The sequence below is a fragment of the Polistes canadensis genome, unplaced genomic scaffold (assembly GCF_001313835.1).
Source record: "Polistes canadensis isolate GaletaPanama2010 unplaced genomic scaffold, ASM131383v1 scaffold_36, whole genome shotgun sequence".
Taxonomy (NCBI): domain Eukaryota; kingdom Metazoa; phylum Arthropoda; class Insecta; order Hymenoptera; family Vespidae; genus Polistes; species Polistes canadensis.
In genome coordinates this window covers 15286-28652 of record NW_014569583.1, presented here as the reverse complement: position 1 = coordinate 28652, position 13367 = coordinate 15286, and the positions used below count along the sequence as shown (strand labels likewise).

Genomic DNA, 13367 nt, shown 5'->3' with positions numbered 1-13367 from the left:
TATTTTAATAGATATGTAATGTTTAAAAAATGTACTATTGTTTAAACATAAGTTAAGTATATTCTACGTTCAGTACATTTTGTTATAGCAATTCAATAATAATTATATTAAAGCTTACCTGTACTTAAAAGAAAGCTACGATGATCATTTGTTTGAAAATAGTGAAATTGAAACAGTTTTTCGGTACCTAATCGATAATGCAGATCCATTTATGCGTGATTTAAAATTTAAAGTCCCTCCGGTGCTCAATCATGTCGAGGATGAAAGGTCCTAATTTAATTAATAATGCAATTAAATAATGCACTTTCTTTTTTATTACGTGTTTCGTTCGTGGTTAGTAGTTATGAAATCGAGCATTAATTTACTCGTTTTCATCCAGAAAAGCATGTAATAAATGTCTTACATGCATTGCTTCGTACTTAGTTTATCTAATCGCGATTAATTTCGATATAAAAATATAAATATATATAATTACTTAAAATTCTATTACAATATAACTATAATATGTATACTATCAATGAATATATCATATACTATCATATACTATCAAAGAATACAGTTAAGTATATAAGTTTGTGTCGTCATCGCGTTAAGTACCTACTTTTGCCCACTGGTGGTCCTAATAGTAACTAAAATGAAACTGTGTAGATAAAAAAGAGAACTTGTGTGCTTCTGTATTTTTTGAATATACCTCCAATCTGACTTACCGACCGAATGACACTGTTTTACCTTAGGATAATAAAGTCTTTTAAATGAAATGAAAATAGTTTGTAACGCGATTTAAAAAAAATATTAATATCATCTAATTGAATTAATTTCTTATTTTTCACTCTCATTTAAAGCTCACGAAATATGTGTACCATGTTAAAATTAATTATAAAGAATAATTAGATATTATTTATAATGTAAACGTATTATTAGACGAATAGTGTATATATGTTTTAGAAAATTATTATCGTATTATATACTTAAAAAATATAAAATATATATAAATGAATATATTTAACTTAGAATATCTCGAGAGTTAAGCGCAGGCTTATAAAGCCTATTGTTTTGTACAACGTAGCTATGACTACAATGTATGGAATAGGCAAGTAATCTAGCTCAAAGTTTTCTCGCAGAAGAAATAAAATTAAAAATAAACGATCGCCAGAGGAATTAAAAATATTCTATATTACTAATAAAATAAACGATGAACGACAAGGAAGATTGTGCGTGGGTCTTTGATTCTTTAGTTGGATTTTTGCAAGGTCCAATTTGGTCTGCGCCATTATTGACCTTCATTGAAGAAAAATCATTGAGTAGGTGTCAATTTATAATTATCTAATTAAAAAAACAAACAACGAATAAAATTAAAAAAATAGTCATCTTATTCTTATTCCCTAAAAAGCATATTTCTTCGTAGAAAGAAATGATAATAAAAAAACTTGGTTTTCATTGTTTGTATTCAACTATATATATGTGCGCAAAATTGCGAAACGATGCACTTTAATTTATAGTTTTCGAAGCAGACGATGAGGAGAATAACGAAGAATATCATAAAATTTATCAAGAATACAAAAATTTGGTTGACCTTTTACTCGGATGTTTCATGGAGGACATGGGCATTACGCCGGAACAATTCGAACACGCGTGCAACGTTAACAAAAATACAAAAATGCCGATACACTTTCAACAAGTTAGTAAAAAATAAAAAGGAACAAACAAAAACAAAGAAACAATTGTCAAGAAATATGCAATCACATAATATTTTTTTGTTATTATTACATTTCAGAGTTTATTCGAACAGATATGGGCGGCGAACGAGTATGGAATATTTAAAAGAATGATGATACAAAAGAATTTAGAATTACAACTGCAGGCATTAAACATGATCGAACAAAAATTTGGCCTAACTCCAGCTTCTCTTATGTACGAAACGGAAGGTTTGCAGGATGAAGAATTGGTCATGGAGGAATTAATTAAGTAAGCTCGAAGTTCTCGTTTTGATTTAAGTTTGATGTTCCTTCCAAATAAAAATAAAAATAAAAAAAAAAGTAATTAACATGTTTTCGTAGTAAACACATTATGGAGATAAAAAATGATGAAGAAGCAATACCCATGGAAACTTCTCTCGCGGAAGAACACAAACGTCTGGCTAACGAGTATCATAACGAAAGAACATTAATGGAGGAAGCTTTGAGAGCAACAACACGATCATCTGAAAATTCTTCTCCTGAATTAGAGCCGAATAGTTCTCGGAAAAAGATCGAAGCACAAATTGAAAAATTGGACAAATTGCCTCCGTTAAAAACATTTCAACCGCTTGATCCAATACCTTCAACAAAAATTGAACGAGTTAAAAATAATGTATATAGATATATATATATTAAGAGTTTATCGATATTGATGATGCAAAAGTAGGGAGGAAATTATTTTATGTTAAAAAATAAATCGAAAGTGTGGAATAATATTTGTTTGCAGGAATTTTTCTTTTGAAAAAGTTAAGTTTGAAGAAAGAAGTTGTATAAAAAAAATGTTATTTTACGTTTTCGATTTATTTTTGGTATATATAGTCATATTCTTCTTGCTTGTATTATCAATATCGCACCCGGTATACAAGGATGGGTTGAAAAGTTATGAACCTCGATAAAAATATAAACTTTTATTTATTATTATTATTATTATTCATTGTGATTATACATTTATATTAATATAGTATAATCGCTTTTATTTGTTTAAAAGCGATTTTTGACTGAAAAAGAAAACTTTCTATGTTAGGCTCGAAACTTTTCAACTCGTCCATCTATGTACATATAAAAATTAATATTACATTAATATTTATATATACATAACGATACACATGTAAATGTATACATATTATATGCAAATAATATAGTATTATTTTTTGTTGTAATTAAAAATAATTTTGTACTCGCTGAGATATGGAATAACCTGAAGATATTTTCAGACGAAAGAAGAGGATATAAAAAGACGACAGGACTATCTGAAAGCAAGACGAGACGAATTGGTAGCCCTAAAGAAAGAAGTACGTAGTCAGCGGCTCGAAATGAATTCAACTCGTCCGAGTTCTGCTCGAGTAGTTGCAGATGCAACGATTAAAGGTGAACAGGAATTAGACGTTGATCAGTCATTGGAACCGTCAATTCTTCAAGTACGTAAAGCTTTAGCGGCACGATTGAAGGCCGAAGTTGTGCAAAAGTGAAGTGAATATTAATATTAATATTAATATAAATAATAATAATAATAATAATAATATATTTATCGTTACTATACGTATGTGTTATTTGCCGTAATCGTAACTAAATTAATTAATTAATATTCGCAAGAGGCAAATTTTCACCTCCTTTTCTTTTTTTAATTAATTAATTAAAACTTTTTCTTATTGTGTTTTTGTTGATCTATAAGCTTTTTCATTTAAGAAATGAAAAAATATAATATAAAACGTAGATATTACGCAAACATTTCGTTTCGGTATATTCGTATTATGAAAGGTTTTATTTGTATATAAATGGCTAACTTGTTTCAAATATAATACTTGGATTGCTCATAAATTACATAAATACTATGCATACTACTTCATTACTCAGTATCTCGTTCCCTTTTAACGATATAAATAATAAAAGAATACGATCGTGTCTCTCTTTCTCTCTCTCTCTCTCTCTTTTTTTTTTTTTTCTTGAAGAATAAAATTTGCAATTATTGCCTACATGATCATTGAATATTACAGTCGACGTTTTCTTGTTATCAGCAATATTTACAGTGGTGTTATAAAATATGAGCAGAAAAGATAACGTGTAATTTTTTTTTTGTTTTTCTTTTTTTTTTTTTTTTTTTTTTATCGATCAAGTTAAACGTTTTTCTTTTCACGACAACGAGCTGGTCCCCCTCAGGAGGACCGACCGTGTATCACGTCATCGAGCTCAAAGTGAGTCTATTTCTATCCTGGTTTNTTTTACTAAAAGTGATGATAAATATATAAAAACCTATAAATTTTTACGAGTAATTAAATAATAATAATAATAATAATATTAATAATAATTTTTTCACAAAAAACAATGAAATATTGAATTCGCTGATTGAATCCGATTGGAAGTAACAATTTTGCGAGTAACGCTTTTCTTATCTTTTTTTTTCAAGGTAGGGTCGTTAAACTCTATCTAACAAACGCGTATTTCATCTAAATTTAAATTTTATTTAATTAAATATTGTTCGCACTTCTACACCAGACATATTTTGGGTTTCAGTCGTTCGTTCATTTTCGCCTCTTTTTATGTGACCAAATTTAATATTTAATAAAGACAGATTTTTGTAGCAATAAACAAGCAATAAGTATTTTAATGTGTAATCTTGTAATTATTATTATCATAACAATATGTACACATTAATTACACATATAACACGATGTAAATTAGATTTTTAAAGTATATTGACAATAATTAAAAATAAAAAAGAAAAAACAAAGAATCAAAAAAAGAAACGAAAAAGATATGATAATGTTACAAAAATGAGAACAATGCTAACGTCTAACGAAAATCATATATCACGCAAAGCAATAACGTTAAAAATTACACTCTGATTAAACGTTAAAAATAAATTATTGTAAATTCTTTTAAAAGTCGATCAACATTTCTTTATTTAATGATTCATTAAATAAGATATACGTAAATTCGAATTAATCGACTCTTATAAGATACTCTCTCTTTCGTTTGATAATCCAAATATACCTGTTGCATTAAATTTGTTGTTTTGTTTTTTAAATATATGTTTGTCTTTTTTACAACGTTGCTTGTTATATGCTACTTATTCTGCCTGTGTAATTTAATATTCGGCTTAGTTTAATTTAATCTCATCGCATCATTCATTCACCGACAGAATAAAATGCAAAATATGATCTTTCGTTTATAGTCCATTCACATATTTTATCGTCGTAAATACACATTCATTTTCTTTCATATAATCGTTCGTATTAGCTTACAGAATTCGTGAACAGGATTTTCTTATAAAAAATCTTCTCTGTCTCTTTATTATGTGTGGTATGTGTATACGTGACTGTCTGTCTGTGTATTTTATTTTCTACTTGGGTACATGTTAGAGAGAGAAAAAAAATGAAAAATAAAAATGATATATGTCACATTTCGCTGGTATTTTAAATGTAAAACGTACGTCGTTATCTTTAATATTTAATATCAATATTATTATTATTATTATTATTATTATTATTAGCACGTGGTAATTGTACAATGTGCAAAACTTCCGTTCTTTGATAAATGTTACATCAATGTGATGATTTGTGTAATATTGAATACAACAATTTTGGTAACAAACAGCCGGACAATATATTCTTTTTTTTTCTTTCTTTTTTTTTTTTAGATTTCTCGACTTTAAATGAAAATTTTCAAGAGTACTCCTGAAAGGTGCTGCTTTTTTTCTTTCTTTTTTTTTTCTTCACATATTTACAACTTAATTCTTCTAACGGATGTCTTGCGTAACGTTTTACGATATGATTAAAATTTGGTGACTTTTTTCGTAGATCACAATCTACGAATATTTTTTTTTGTTCATGTATTTCTTCCTTTCTTTCTTTTTTTTTCCTTTTTTTTTTAAATTTTATTATTAATTCTTTAGTTCTATTTTTATCTTCGCTCTCTTTGAAATGAATTAGTTAACATATGATGAAATAAAAAATAAAATATTGGAACTTAAGACGGTCTAACGATAAATTCTTCCTAAAAAAAGTATAGGAATTTGACATCCCCCTTTATTCCCCTTTGCTCTTTTCTATCTATTGCGTATCTTTCTATAAATATATATATACTCTCAATTAAGATTATTCTTAAAGAGTATAGTAGAATAAAGAAAAAAAATGTATATGAAACTATTAAGTAGAAACATTATGCTATAAACGCATAATATATTTCGACTGTTCATGATGTGGAAGCATATTAAAAAAATAATGGAAAATGATAGCGACAAAGCCTTAAACACACTCTGTACAAAAATACATTGAGTATAATTTAAATAGCATATGATTGCATCTTTACTTTAGTATCACTTAGGTATTAAATTCATCCGTTTATTAATTTACTTACATTCGCCGCACCCAAATGTAGCATAATCTATGCCTCTAAGAATATTCTCTTCCTTATTTACGGAATAAATTGTGAATATATGCAAAACACACGGAAATACATTACTCAATATTCTGTTGTTATCTTAACTATCTAATTAATATATGTATTTTCAGTTACATTATTTTATTTTCTGTGGTCATTTCAGAATTAACAACATTTTATATATATACACACATTTTACTCAGCTCCAGCGAATTTGCCTACTTGAATTTATTATTCACAATATTACTAATCTCGATGAACGAATTAACTTCGCTATCACCTTCCTTTTGTAGTATCATAAGTTAATATATGCGCCTGTCGGTTAAAGTTTGTCAATTATATATGTGCATATGTATATGCTCTTACGACATCACAAAAATTTCAACATTCATACTTACAATTATACAACAGTCTTGGAAATTCATTTATGTTAGACGTATTGAAAACTCTGTACATTAGCTTATAATACTCTTCGTTTGTTTGTTTTTCTTTTCTTTTTTATAAAGTCAACTCAATCGGTAAGGCAATAATTTATTTTCAAATTGGTCACTGTATATAAGGCCTGCTCTAGTTTAAATGATTTTAGTCAAAAGTAATAGATTCATCTTCGCTATAGATCTTAACTATGTTTTAAAAATTACGGATTTAAACTAGAAAAGTAGACACTCTTTTCTGGAGCTGGCGTTTTTCCTGTTATTCTCATGATCGTACAGAATCTCAATTTTTATGACAAATTAAGATTACACATTGCAGTATCCGAGATTATTCTCATCTCACGGCTCTACTACATAACATAATGTAAGTAGATATGAATATTTTTTATAAATAAGACATTCTTTCTTTCTTGTTCTTTTTTTTTCTCAGTGCACAAAGATTATTCCAGGCTTCTCATTTTGCCCTTGTCATTAGAAAAGAAAAAAAATGATTTATTGTTTTTTTTGTGTGTGTGTACAAAAGATACTATACTAGACTTCTTAATTATATATCCAAGATTTTGTTAAATATTTTAACTTCTTTTTTATATCGAGGATTACTATACGGGCATGAAGTGCAAACTGATAAATATACATAAATCAAATATTTATTGTACAACTTCTACTACTTACATTGATAACCAAAAAAGTCTTCAAATGTATCTTGAAGGAAACTGAGATTGTGAAGTAGTCGCATATTTTCTGCTTAATCCAAGTATGTGGTCGTTTTACAATCGTTACAAATATACATATATATACAAACTAAATATTATTTCCGTAGTTGGATAAAGATTCGTGGCTTCCTGACCCTAGCAAAAACAGATTTCAATCGCTCGTACCACTAATTTTAAACCGTGGATGGCAAAGACACAAACTGTTTTTGTGCGGTTTGTAGATCATGTACTTAAACATCCGAAAATGGTTCTTTACACGACTTGTAGTAAGTTCCTGTTTTCCAATGAACTCGTACATGTCAATATTATAGTCACAGTTTATAGATTTATTAATCTAGACTCAAGTGTATTATTGAGACACCAATGTCTAGAGAATTCACGAGGTTGAGAATATTTCACCTTATCATCTGAGAAAATGTATCCCTACTTAACAGATTTGCATTTAATTGGAATAAATCATCATTAATCCATTTTGAAATTCAGTTAAATTAATGAGTAAACGCTCCTGATATTTTCGGCAATATAATAATACAATTATTTTTCAGTTTTACCTTCACTTTCTTGTCCTGTCAATCCTGTTGTCCAATACGTTTATTCCTTTATTTAATTATTTGTTTTTTTTATTATTATTATTTTTGTTTCTACATTATTTCCCAATCACTGTCTTCTCACACATTCATCTCTTTGTTTAATATACACAATTAAAGAAAGAAAAAAAATATGTAAAAGTTCATCACGCGTTGTATGTTTTAACAAAGCACTTATTCATTGCGTCTATCACTCAGATCAGCGAATACAGTACAATCAGTACTCTTTTCTTACTGTAAATTAATAGATTGTATAACCTTTTCGATCAACTTTTTGTGCACATAATGAGGGCCATATTTGACTATAAACTTTGGAAATCGCACATTCTTTTAATATATTCCCAGTACATCTACCACGACAACCGTTGTCGTTTTGGGGAAGGACTTAATCCAGAATCCTCATCTTCTTCGTCAGAATCTTCTTCATAATCAACCAATCCCTACAAATCGTTTATTGTTAATAAATTATCAAATATTTATTTATTATATATATCATTTCGCGTTTAATCATTTAAAACAACATTAAATTACCTTTCTAATAATAATTCCTGCCTTTTCTACAGTACCAATGGTAGAACTAGGAGTAATCTCAGGTGTAACTGGAGTTTCATTCGTTGTTGATGTACTGTTGTTTACTTGAGTTTGCTGAGGAGTTATATTATTATTTGCTGTATTATTATTTAACACAGATTGTTGTTGCTGTTGTTGTTGATGATTTTTCGATTCTGCAAGGGAAGACCCGAGGGCAGAATTAGAAGATGAAGATTGTTTCTTAGCCGAAGCAGGTGGTACCAAATCTGCAGTGGCTGCAGGTACCACTGCTTCTCCCTCATCAAAATCTTCTTCCTCTCTAAACCACATTTCTTCTTCTTCGTCTAACTGTCTCTGATCTCTCCGATATCGGCTGTTTCTTAATATTGACGGAACGCTAAACGAATAAGTAAACAGGAACATCATTACAATTTTCGTTTTCTTTAAAAATGAAAATACCCTCATAAACAAAACAAAAATAACAAAGATTTCATTCCAGCGTTGTGGAGAAATGATAATTCAACTATACAAGAATTTGTGCCATGTTAGGAAGCAAGGAATATTTAATCCCCAAGCAAGTTCTTGTAAAATAAAATATATTGCACCTTGAATACATGTACCTGTCGACCGTTGTTCTGCTACCTTCGTGTTCCTTTATAACTTTAGTATCCGGTTGTTGATCATATTTCAATTTCAATACTTTAAACGTTTGTACATAGTCAATTGCATCTAGTTCTTTAGAAAACTTTTCTACAACGTGCATACAAAGCGATTTGATGTCTTCCTATAATATGCAAAAGATATATGTATATACACATATATGTTTATATATATTAAATATAAAATAATTGCACAAAAATATTGAAAAAAAAAAGAAAGAAAAAAGAAAAAAAGTTTAAAGTTATAATATAGTTACAACTTACCAATTTAATAAATTCAAACATTTCCAAGATAGCAGAATCTAATAAATTGTATCTACCGTTATTCCTTACAAATGCATCAAATACAGGTGCAAATAAATTTCCTTTTACTATATACCTATTATAAAATTCATCTTTCAAAGCTATAATTTTTCTCATAAACCTTAATGCGCACAATACTAAGAACGTATGCGTTGACTTCATTAAAACCAATATTTTTCTAAGTAAATCCTTATTTAAAATGCAATTTTTAATGTGGTATGTATGATGTTCTACACAAAATGATAATAACTCTAATATCAGGCCTAAAAGTTGCACTGTTCTGTAATCTTCTCTTGCCGGTCTTTCGCCAATTGTATTAGCTAATAAAGGAGCTATCAGTGTTCCAATACTATTTTTATAGAAATAATTCAAGAAATCAGTCTTTTCTGATTTGTTGACTGAAGCCAACATATTTTCTGGATCAAGAAGTAGACGTAAGACACCAGCTAACTGTACTGCTCCACCCAATTCAGGATCGCTATCCCCGACTAGTTGAGCGACTATTACATTGACTAACATTTGGTCCTGATCTGTATTATTTATCTGCTGCAATGTATAGTCTCTAACAACACTAGGGGAATATTCCACGATATACGTCAATATGTCAATGCTCGCAGTTTTTGTTTGCGGATCATTTATTGCCAATGTAATTTCCAAGGCAGGTAATATACCCAATGCCGTTAAATTTTTATAAAATGATTCCTTGCCTTGTGGTTGAAGATTTTGAGAAAAATTGCAAAACTCTTTTAAGAAAAGTACCATATCACGTCTTTTATTGTCCGATGTAGATTCATCCGTAAACTGACGAAATAATTCGGTAAGAAATTTTTCGTCGTCTTGGATGAGAGTTACTATTTCAACTTTGTTAAAAAATATAAAACTACTCAATGTACTAAGCATGTTGTCTTCGAATACACTAGGAGTAGGTAAAACAACATCTTGTATATATTGAACTCTATACGTTTGATGAATTTTAGCTAATAATTCAGCATTTGTTATTGGAATTGCTTGTTTAAATCTTGCTAATTGTCGAAGATATTCTCTATGTCTTTTTGGTTGAGGCAATGTTGGTTCGTATTCCAGACATCCAACAACATCAAAAATTGTATCGTCGCTGAACATCACTTCGAACAATGCATTCTTGTTAAGTAAGAAAATATTTTTAAATATATCATAAAGATGATGTAATCCTTCGATATTTTCTAAGTCCTCGCAAGTATGGAACAAATTTAAAAGTTTCTTGATGTACGCTTCAGACTCCAATGCCACTGCAAGTTTTTCCTTTCTCATGGGAGAAGCCAAACAATTTCCTATTAATTCATTAATGTCTTCTAATCGACTTAATTCGCACGGAGGCAATTCTATGGGCGGTGCGGCATCTGACATATCATCGAAGCGTTCATCTTCCGATTCTTCGACAATATCTTGAGTTATTTCAACTGATGGATCTTTGCCTTGAACTTGACATATTTTTTCCCATATTTCATCACAACCAGCCTTTTCTTGAAAACTTAAGGCCAGGTCAAAATTATCACCCTCCGACCATACTATTAAGGTATCCTAAAATCATACACATATCAATATTTAACGTATTTTTTCTTATAATAATATTACATGCAATTCAAAATAATTAATACATTCCTTTGAATTTTTGATAAATTCTCTAAAAAGTGCATATAAATATAAAAGTCATGTAACAAAAAATTAATTATAAAAAACCATATGGCTATTCATAGGCCTGCAACTGCTTCAATAAAAATAAAAAATAAAAAACATAAACACGCATATGTGCACATACATATCAATCAAATAATATTTATTACAATAAATTGTACATACAAACTGAAAAAGTATAAATGTTAGAAGTATAATATAAGGTTATAAAATTGAATGAATAAATAATTACTTGCTGCTTCTGATATGCCGTATCTGGATGTATTTTACTTTCCAACAAGACAGTCCCATCGCTTTCGGCTCTAACCAAAAGCGATATTCCTTTTAATCTATCTACATAGGAAGAAGAAACATGACCCGTTCCACGATCATCCCATTGTCTGTCAGCATTAAGCGCATAAAGCTTAACTCTTCTGCGTGTATCCGTCATGTTTCCAAAAATATCTTGCGTAGTTGCTGCTACTTTCTTTTTTTTATTATTATTTAATGTATTATCACCAACCAGCTCGCATGCCTTAGAAGTTTAAGATAATCCTTCCAACTCTTTCTTTTCGTTCTATCTATCCTTACAAAATTTTCAATTAAATAATAAATGCACGCACAAAAATTCCTCTATCTACCAAACTTTTATTATTTCTCTCATAATCCACTAAGGTATAGCACAATGCCGAACGGTTGTACTTGTTGTTGATGTTGATGTTGATGTTGTTGTTGTTGTAATAACAGTAACAGCAGTAGCAGCAGCAGAGTCAGAAGTCTTAACTTATTAGAAAAAAGTTTTTCTGAATAACCACTCATTCATCTAAATTCAATGATTTCCTTGGTCAGTCTCGAAGAAACTACAATATTAGGAGTGAGTATAAAATACTCATATATCACCATGAGTGTATCTATGTATATGCACTTAGATTGGTATTAATAATAAATAACAATTGTTTAGGTATATCCAAAATGACGAATTAATCCTCTTGGTGTCTCTCTGCACAAATAATAGATGAAGAATAGCTATTTCATTGATAGATTTAAACGATGACGACGACGATGACGACGATATTAATAAACGGCACGATAATCAAATCTGTTGATATTATTAAAGAAATGAAATTCGACGTATGGAAGTACCTTTTATTTCGACGTATATGCTCGAAACAATGAGATTGTTTACCGTTGTTAGATGTTTATAAGCTCGTCAGTTGCATAAGCTTGATACCTGCGCCAACAGTAAAGCTTTTGGGACGCGCGGGAAAAGTTAGCGTAGTACACGCTCTTCCGTGCACGTGTCACAGTCACGTAAACCTACAAAGCGTCAAGCCTATTTCAAGTAATTCATTGAAATAAGCTCGTAGTCGTGAAAGGTCGGAAGGTAATGTTCTGCTAAAAAAGCCGAAGCCCTGTGTGCGCTCTTGCCGCCTGTGTTCTATTCCCGCGGCGAGGAAAACCGATGTAGAACAACACCCTGCTCACTTACAACCTAAATATTACCAATCACACGATTATCTAACACGAATACTTTCAACGCTGTAACTACGGATCATCGCCGTGCTTTTGTATTATTACTCCGAAATCACTCTAAAATTGACATAGACATCTAACAGCCACAACACTACGTTCCGCCATGTTAGATCACAACAACGCGCCACGGGGTTCACTCCACGTATCCCAAAGACTTTTGCGCCAAATACAATTCTATTTTACATGTCATCTATATTTATTTCGAAATACAATTTTATAAGGTTCATTTAAATGATGAATTTATCGATATTAATTTTGATTATTATTTAGATATCGTTTCGAAGAAATCATTTATTTTAAAATACTCATCGTTTAGTTTAATTTAAGAGATATATAAGTGAAATTCTAAATCTTCTTGGTATACCATTTTATTTCATCGAATAATCAGTAGAAAGATTTGAAACTGCTATGCTGTGTCAAAATATTCAATTTATTTTTATCAAAATATGTCATTCATTTCGTATACTCGTTTAATATGCGTTATTCGTTTTATATATTCAGCAGATATGATGTTTAAGATATGTTTTTAAACAATATATTATAAACACATTATTTTTGTTAAGTGATAAATATTGATGACGTTTCCATGTATACATTAATCTTTCAATAACTGTAATATTCTTCAAAAAAAGAAATTCTAATGTATCTTTAATAGATTTACATCGAAGTATGCGAATATTATTATACTTATACACAGTTACGATTAATATGTAACAATATACTATTTATATTATATAAAAATATGCATCGTATATATACATATATATATATATATATATATATATTCTAAGAGAATATATAATTAACTCCGTAAATAATTTATTTCTACGCTTGAGAG

General features: G+C 29.3%; 2 protein-coding genes across 7 annotated transcripts; one reads left to right on the top strand and one right to left on the bottom strand.

The window, feature by feature from the left end:
* The first annotated feature begins 1059 nt into the window (after positions 1 to 1059).
* On the top strand, positions 1060 to 3679 carry LOC106784474 (cilia- and flagella-associated protein 36). The gene is made up of 5 exons (XM_014744034.1): positions 1060 to 1301; positions 1500 to 1678; positions 1775 to 1965; positions 2058 to 2349; positions 2951 to 3679. The coding sequence occupies exons 1-5, from the start codon at positions 1193 to 1195 to the stop codon at positions 3203 to 3205; spliced, it is 1026 nt and encodes a 341-aa protein (XP_014599520.1). The 5' UTR covers positions 1060 to 1192; the 3' UTR covers positions 3206 to 3679.
* A 495-nt stretch (positions 3680 to 4174) lies between these two features.
* Positions 4175 to 12740, bottom strand: LOC106784490 (serine/threonine-protein phosphatase 4 regulatory subunit 3). Of its 6 annotated transcripts, none has more exons than XR_001381421.1 (6): positions 11250 to 12740; positions 9305 to 10903; positions 8987 to 9165; positions 8382 to 8778; positions 7223 to 8290; positions 4175 to 7014 (listed from the first exon to the last, which is right to left on the bottom strand). XR_001381421.1 is itself a non-coding variant. In XM_014744099.1 (6 exons), the coding sequence occupies exons 2-6, from the start codon at positions 11445 to 11447 to the stop codon at positions 8201 to 8203; spliced, it is 2463 nt and encodes an 820-aa protein (XP_014599585.1). In that variant the 5' UTR covers positions 11448 to 11996; positions 12140 to 12740; the 3' UTR covers positions 4175 to 8200. The 6 variants fall into 6 exon arrangements, 4 of the variants coding, with proteins under 4 accessions (XP_014599585.1, XP_014599584.1, XP_014599586.1 ...); XR_001381422.1 differs by having other exon boundaries at positions 4175 to 7670; positions 7815 to 8290; XM_014744099.1 differs by having other exon boundaries at positions 4175 to 8290; positions 11250 to 11996; positions 12140 to 12740.
* Between the last annotated feature and the right edge of the window lie 627 nt (positions 12741 to 13367).

Coding starts and splice junctions, on each gene's coding strand:
- LOC106784474 (XM_014744034.1), top strand. CDS start 1,193: ATGAACGACAAGGAAGATTGTGCGTGGGTCTTTGATTCTTTAGTTGGA. Junction 1,679..1,774: donor TGCCGATACACTTTCAACAA/GTTAGTAAAAAA, acceptor ATTACATTTCAG/AGTTTATTCGAACAGATATG. Junction 2,350..2,950: donor TTGAACGAGTTAAAAATAAT/GTATATAGATAT, acceptor AGATATTTTCAG/ACGAAAGAAGAGGATATAAA.
- LOC106784490 (XM_014744099.1), bottom strand. CDS start 11,447: ATGACGGATACACGCAGAAGAGTTAAGCTTTATGCGCTTAATGCTGAC. Junction 10,904..11,249: donor CGGCATATCAGAAGCAGCAA/GTAATTATTTAT, acceptor GTATGATTTTAG/GATACCTTAATAGTATGGTC. Junction 8,779..8,986: donor GACAGGTACATGTATTCAAG/GTGCAATATATT, acceptor TTATTCGTTTAG/CGTTCCGTCAATATTAAGAA.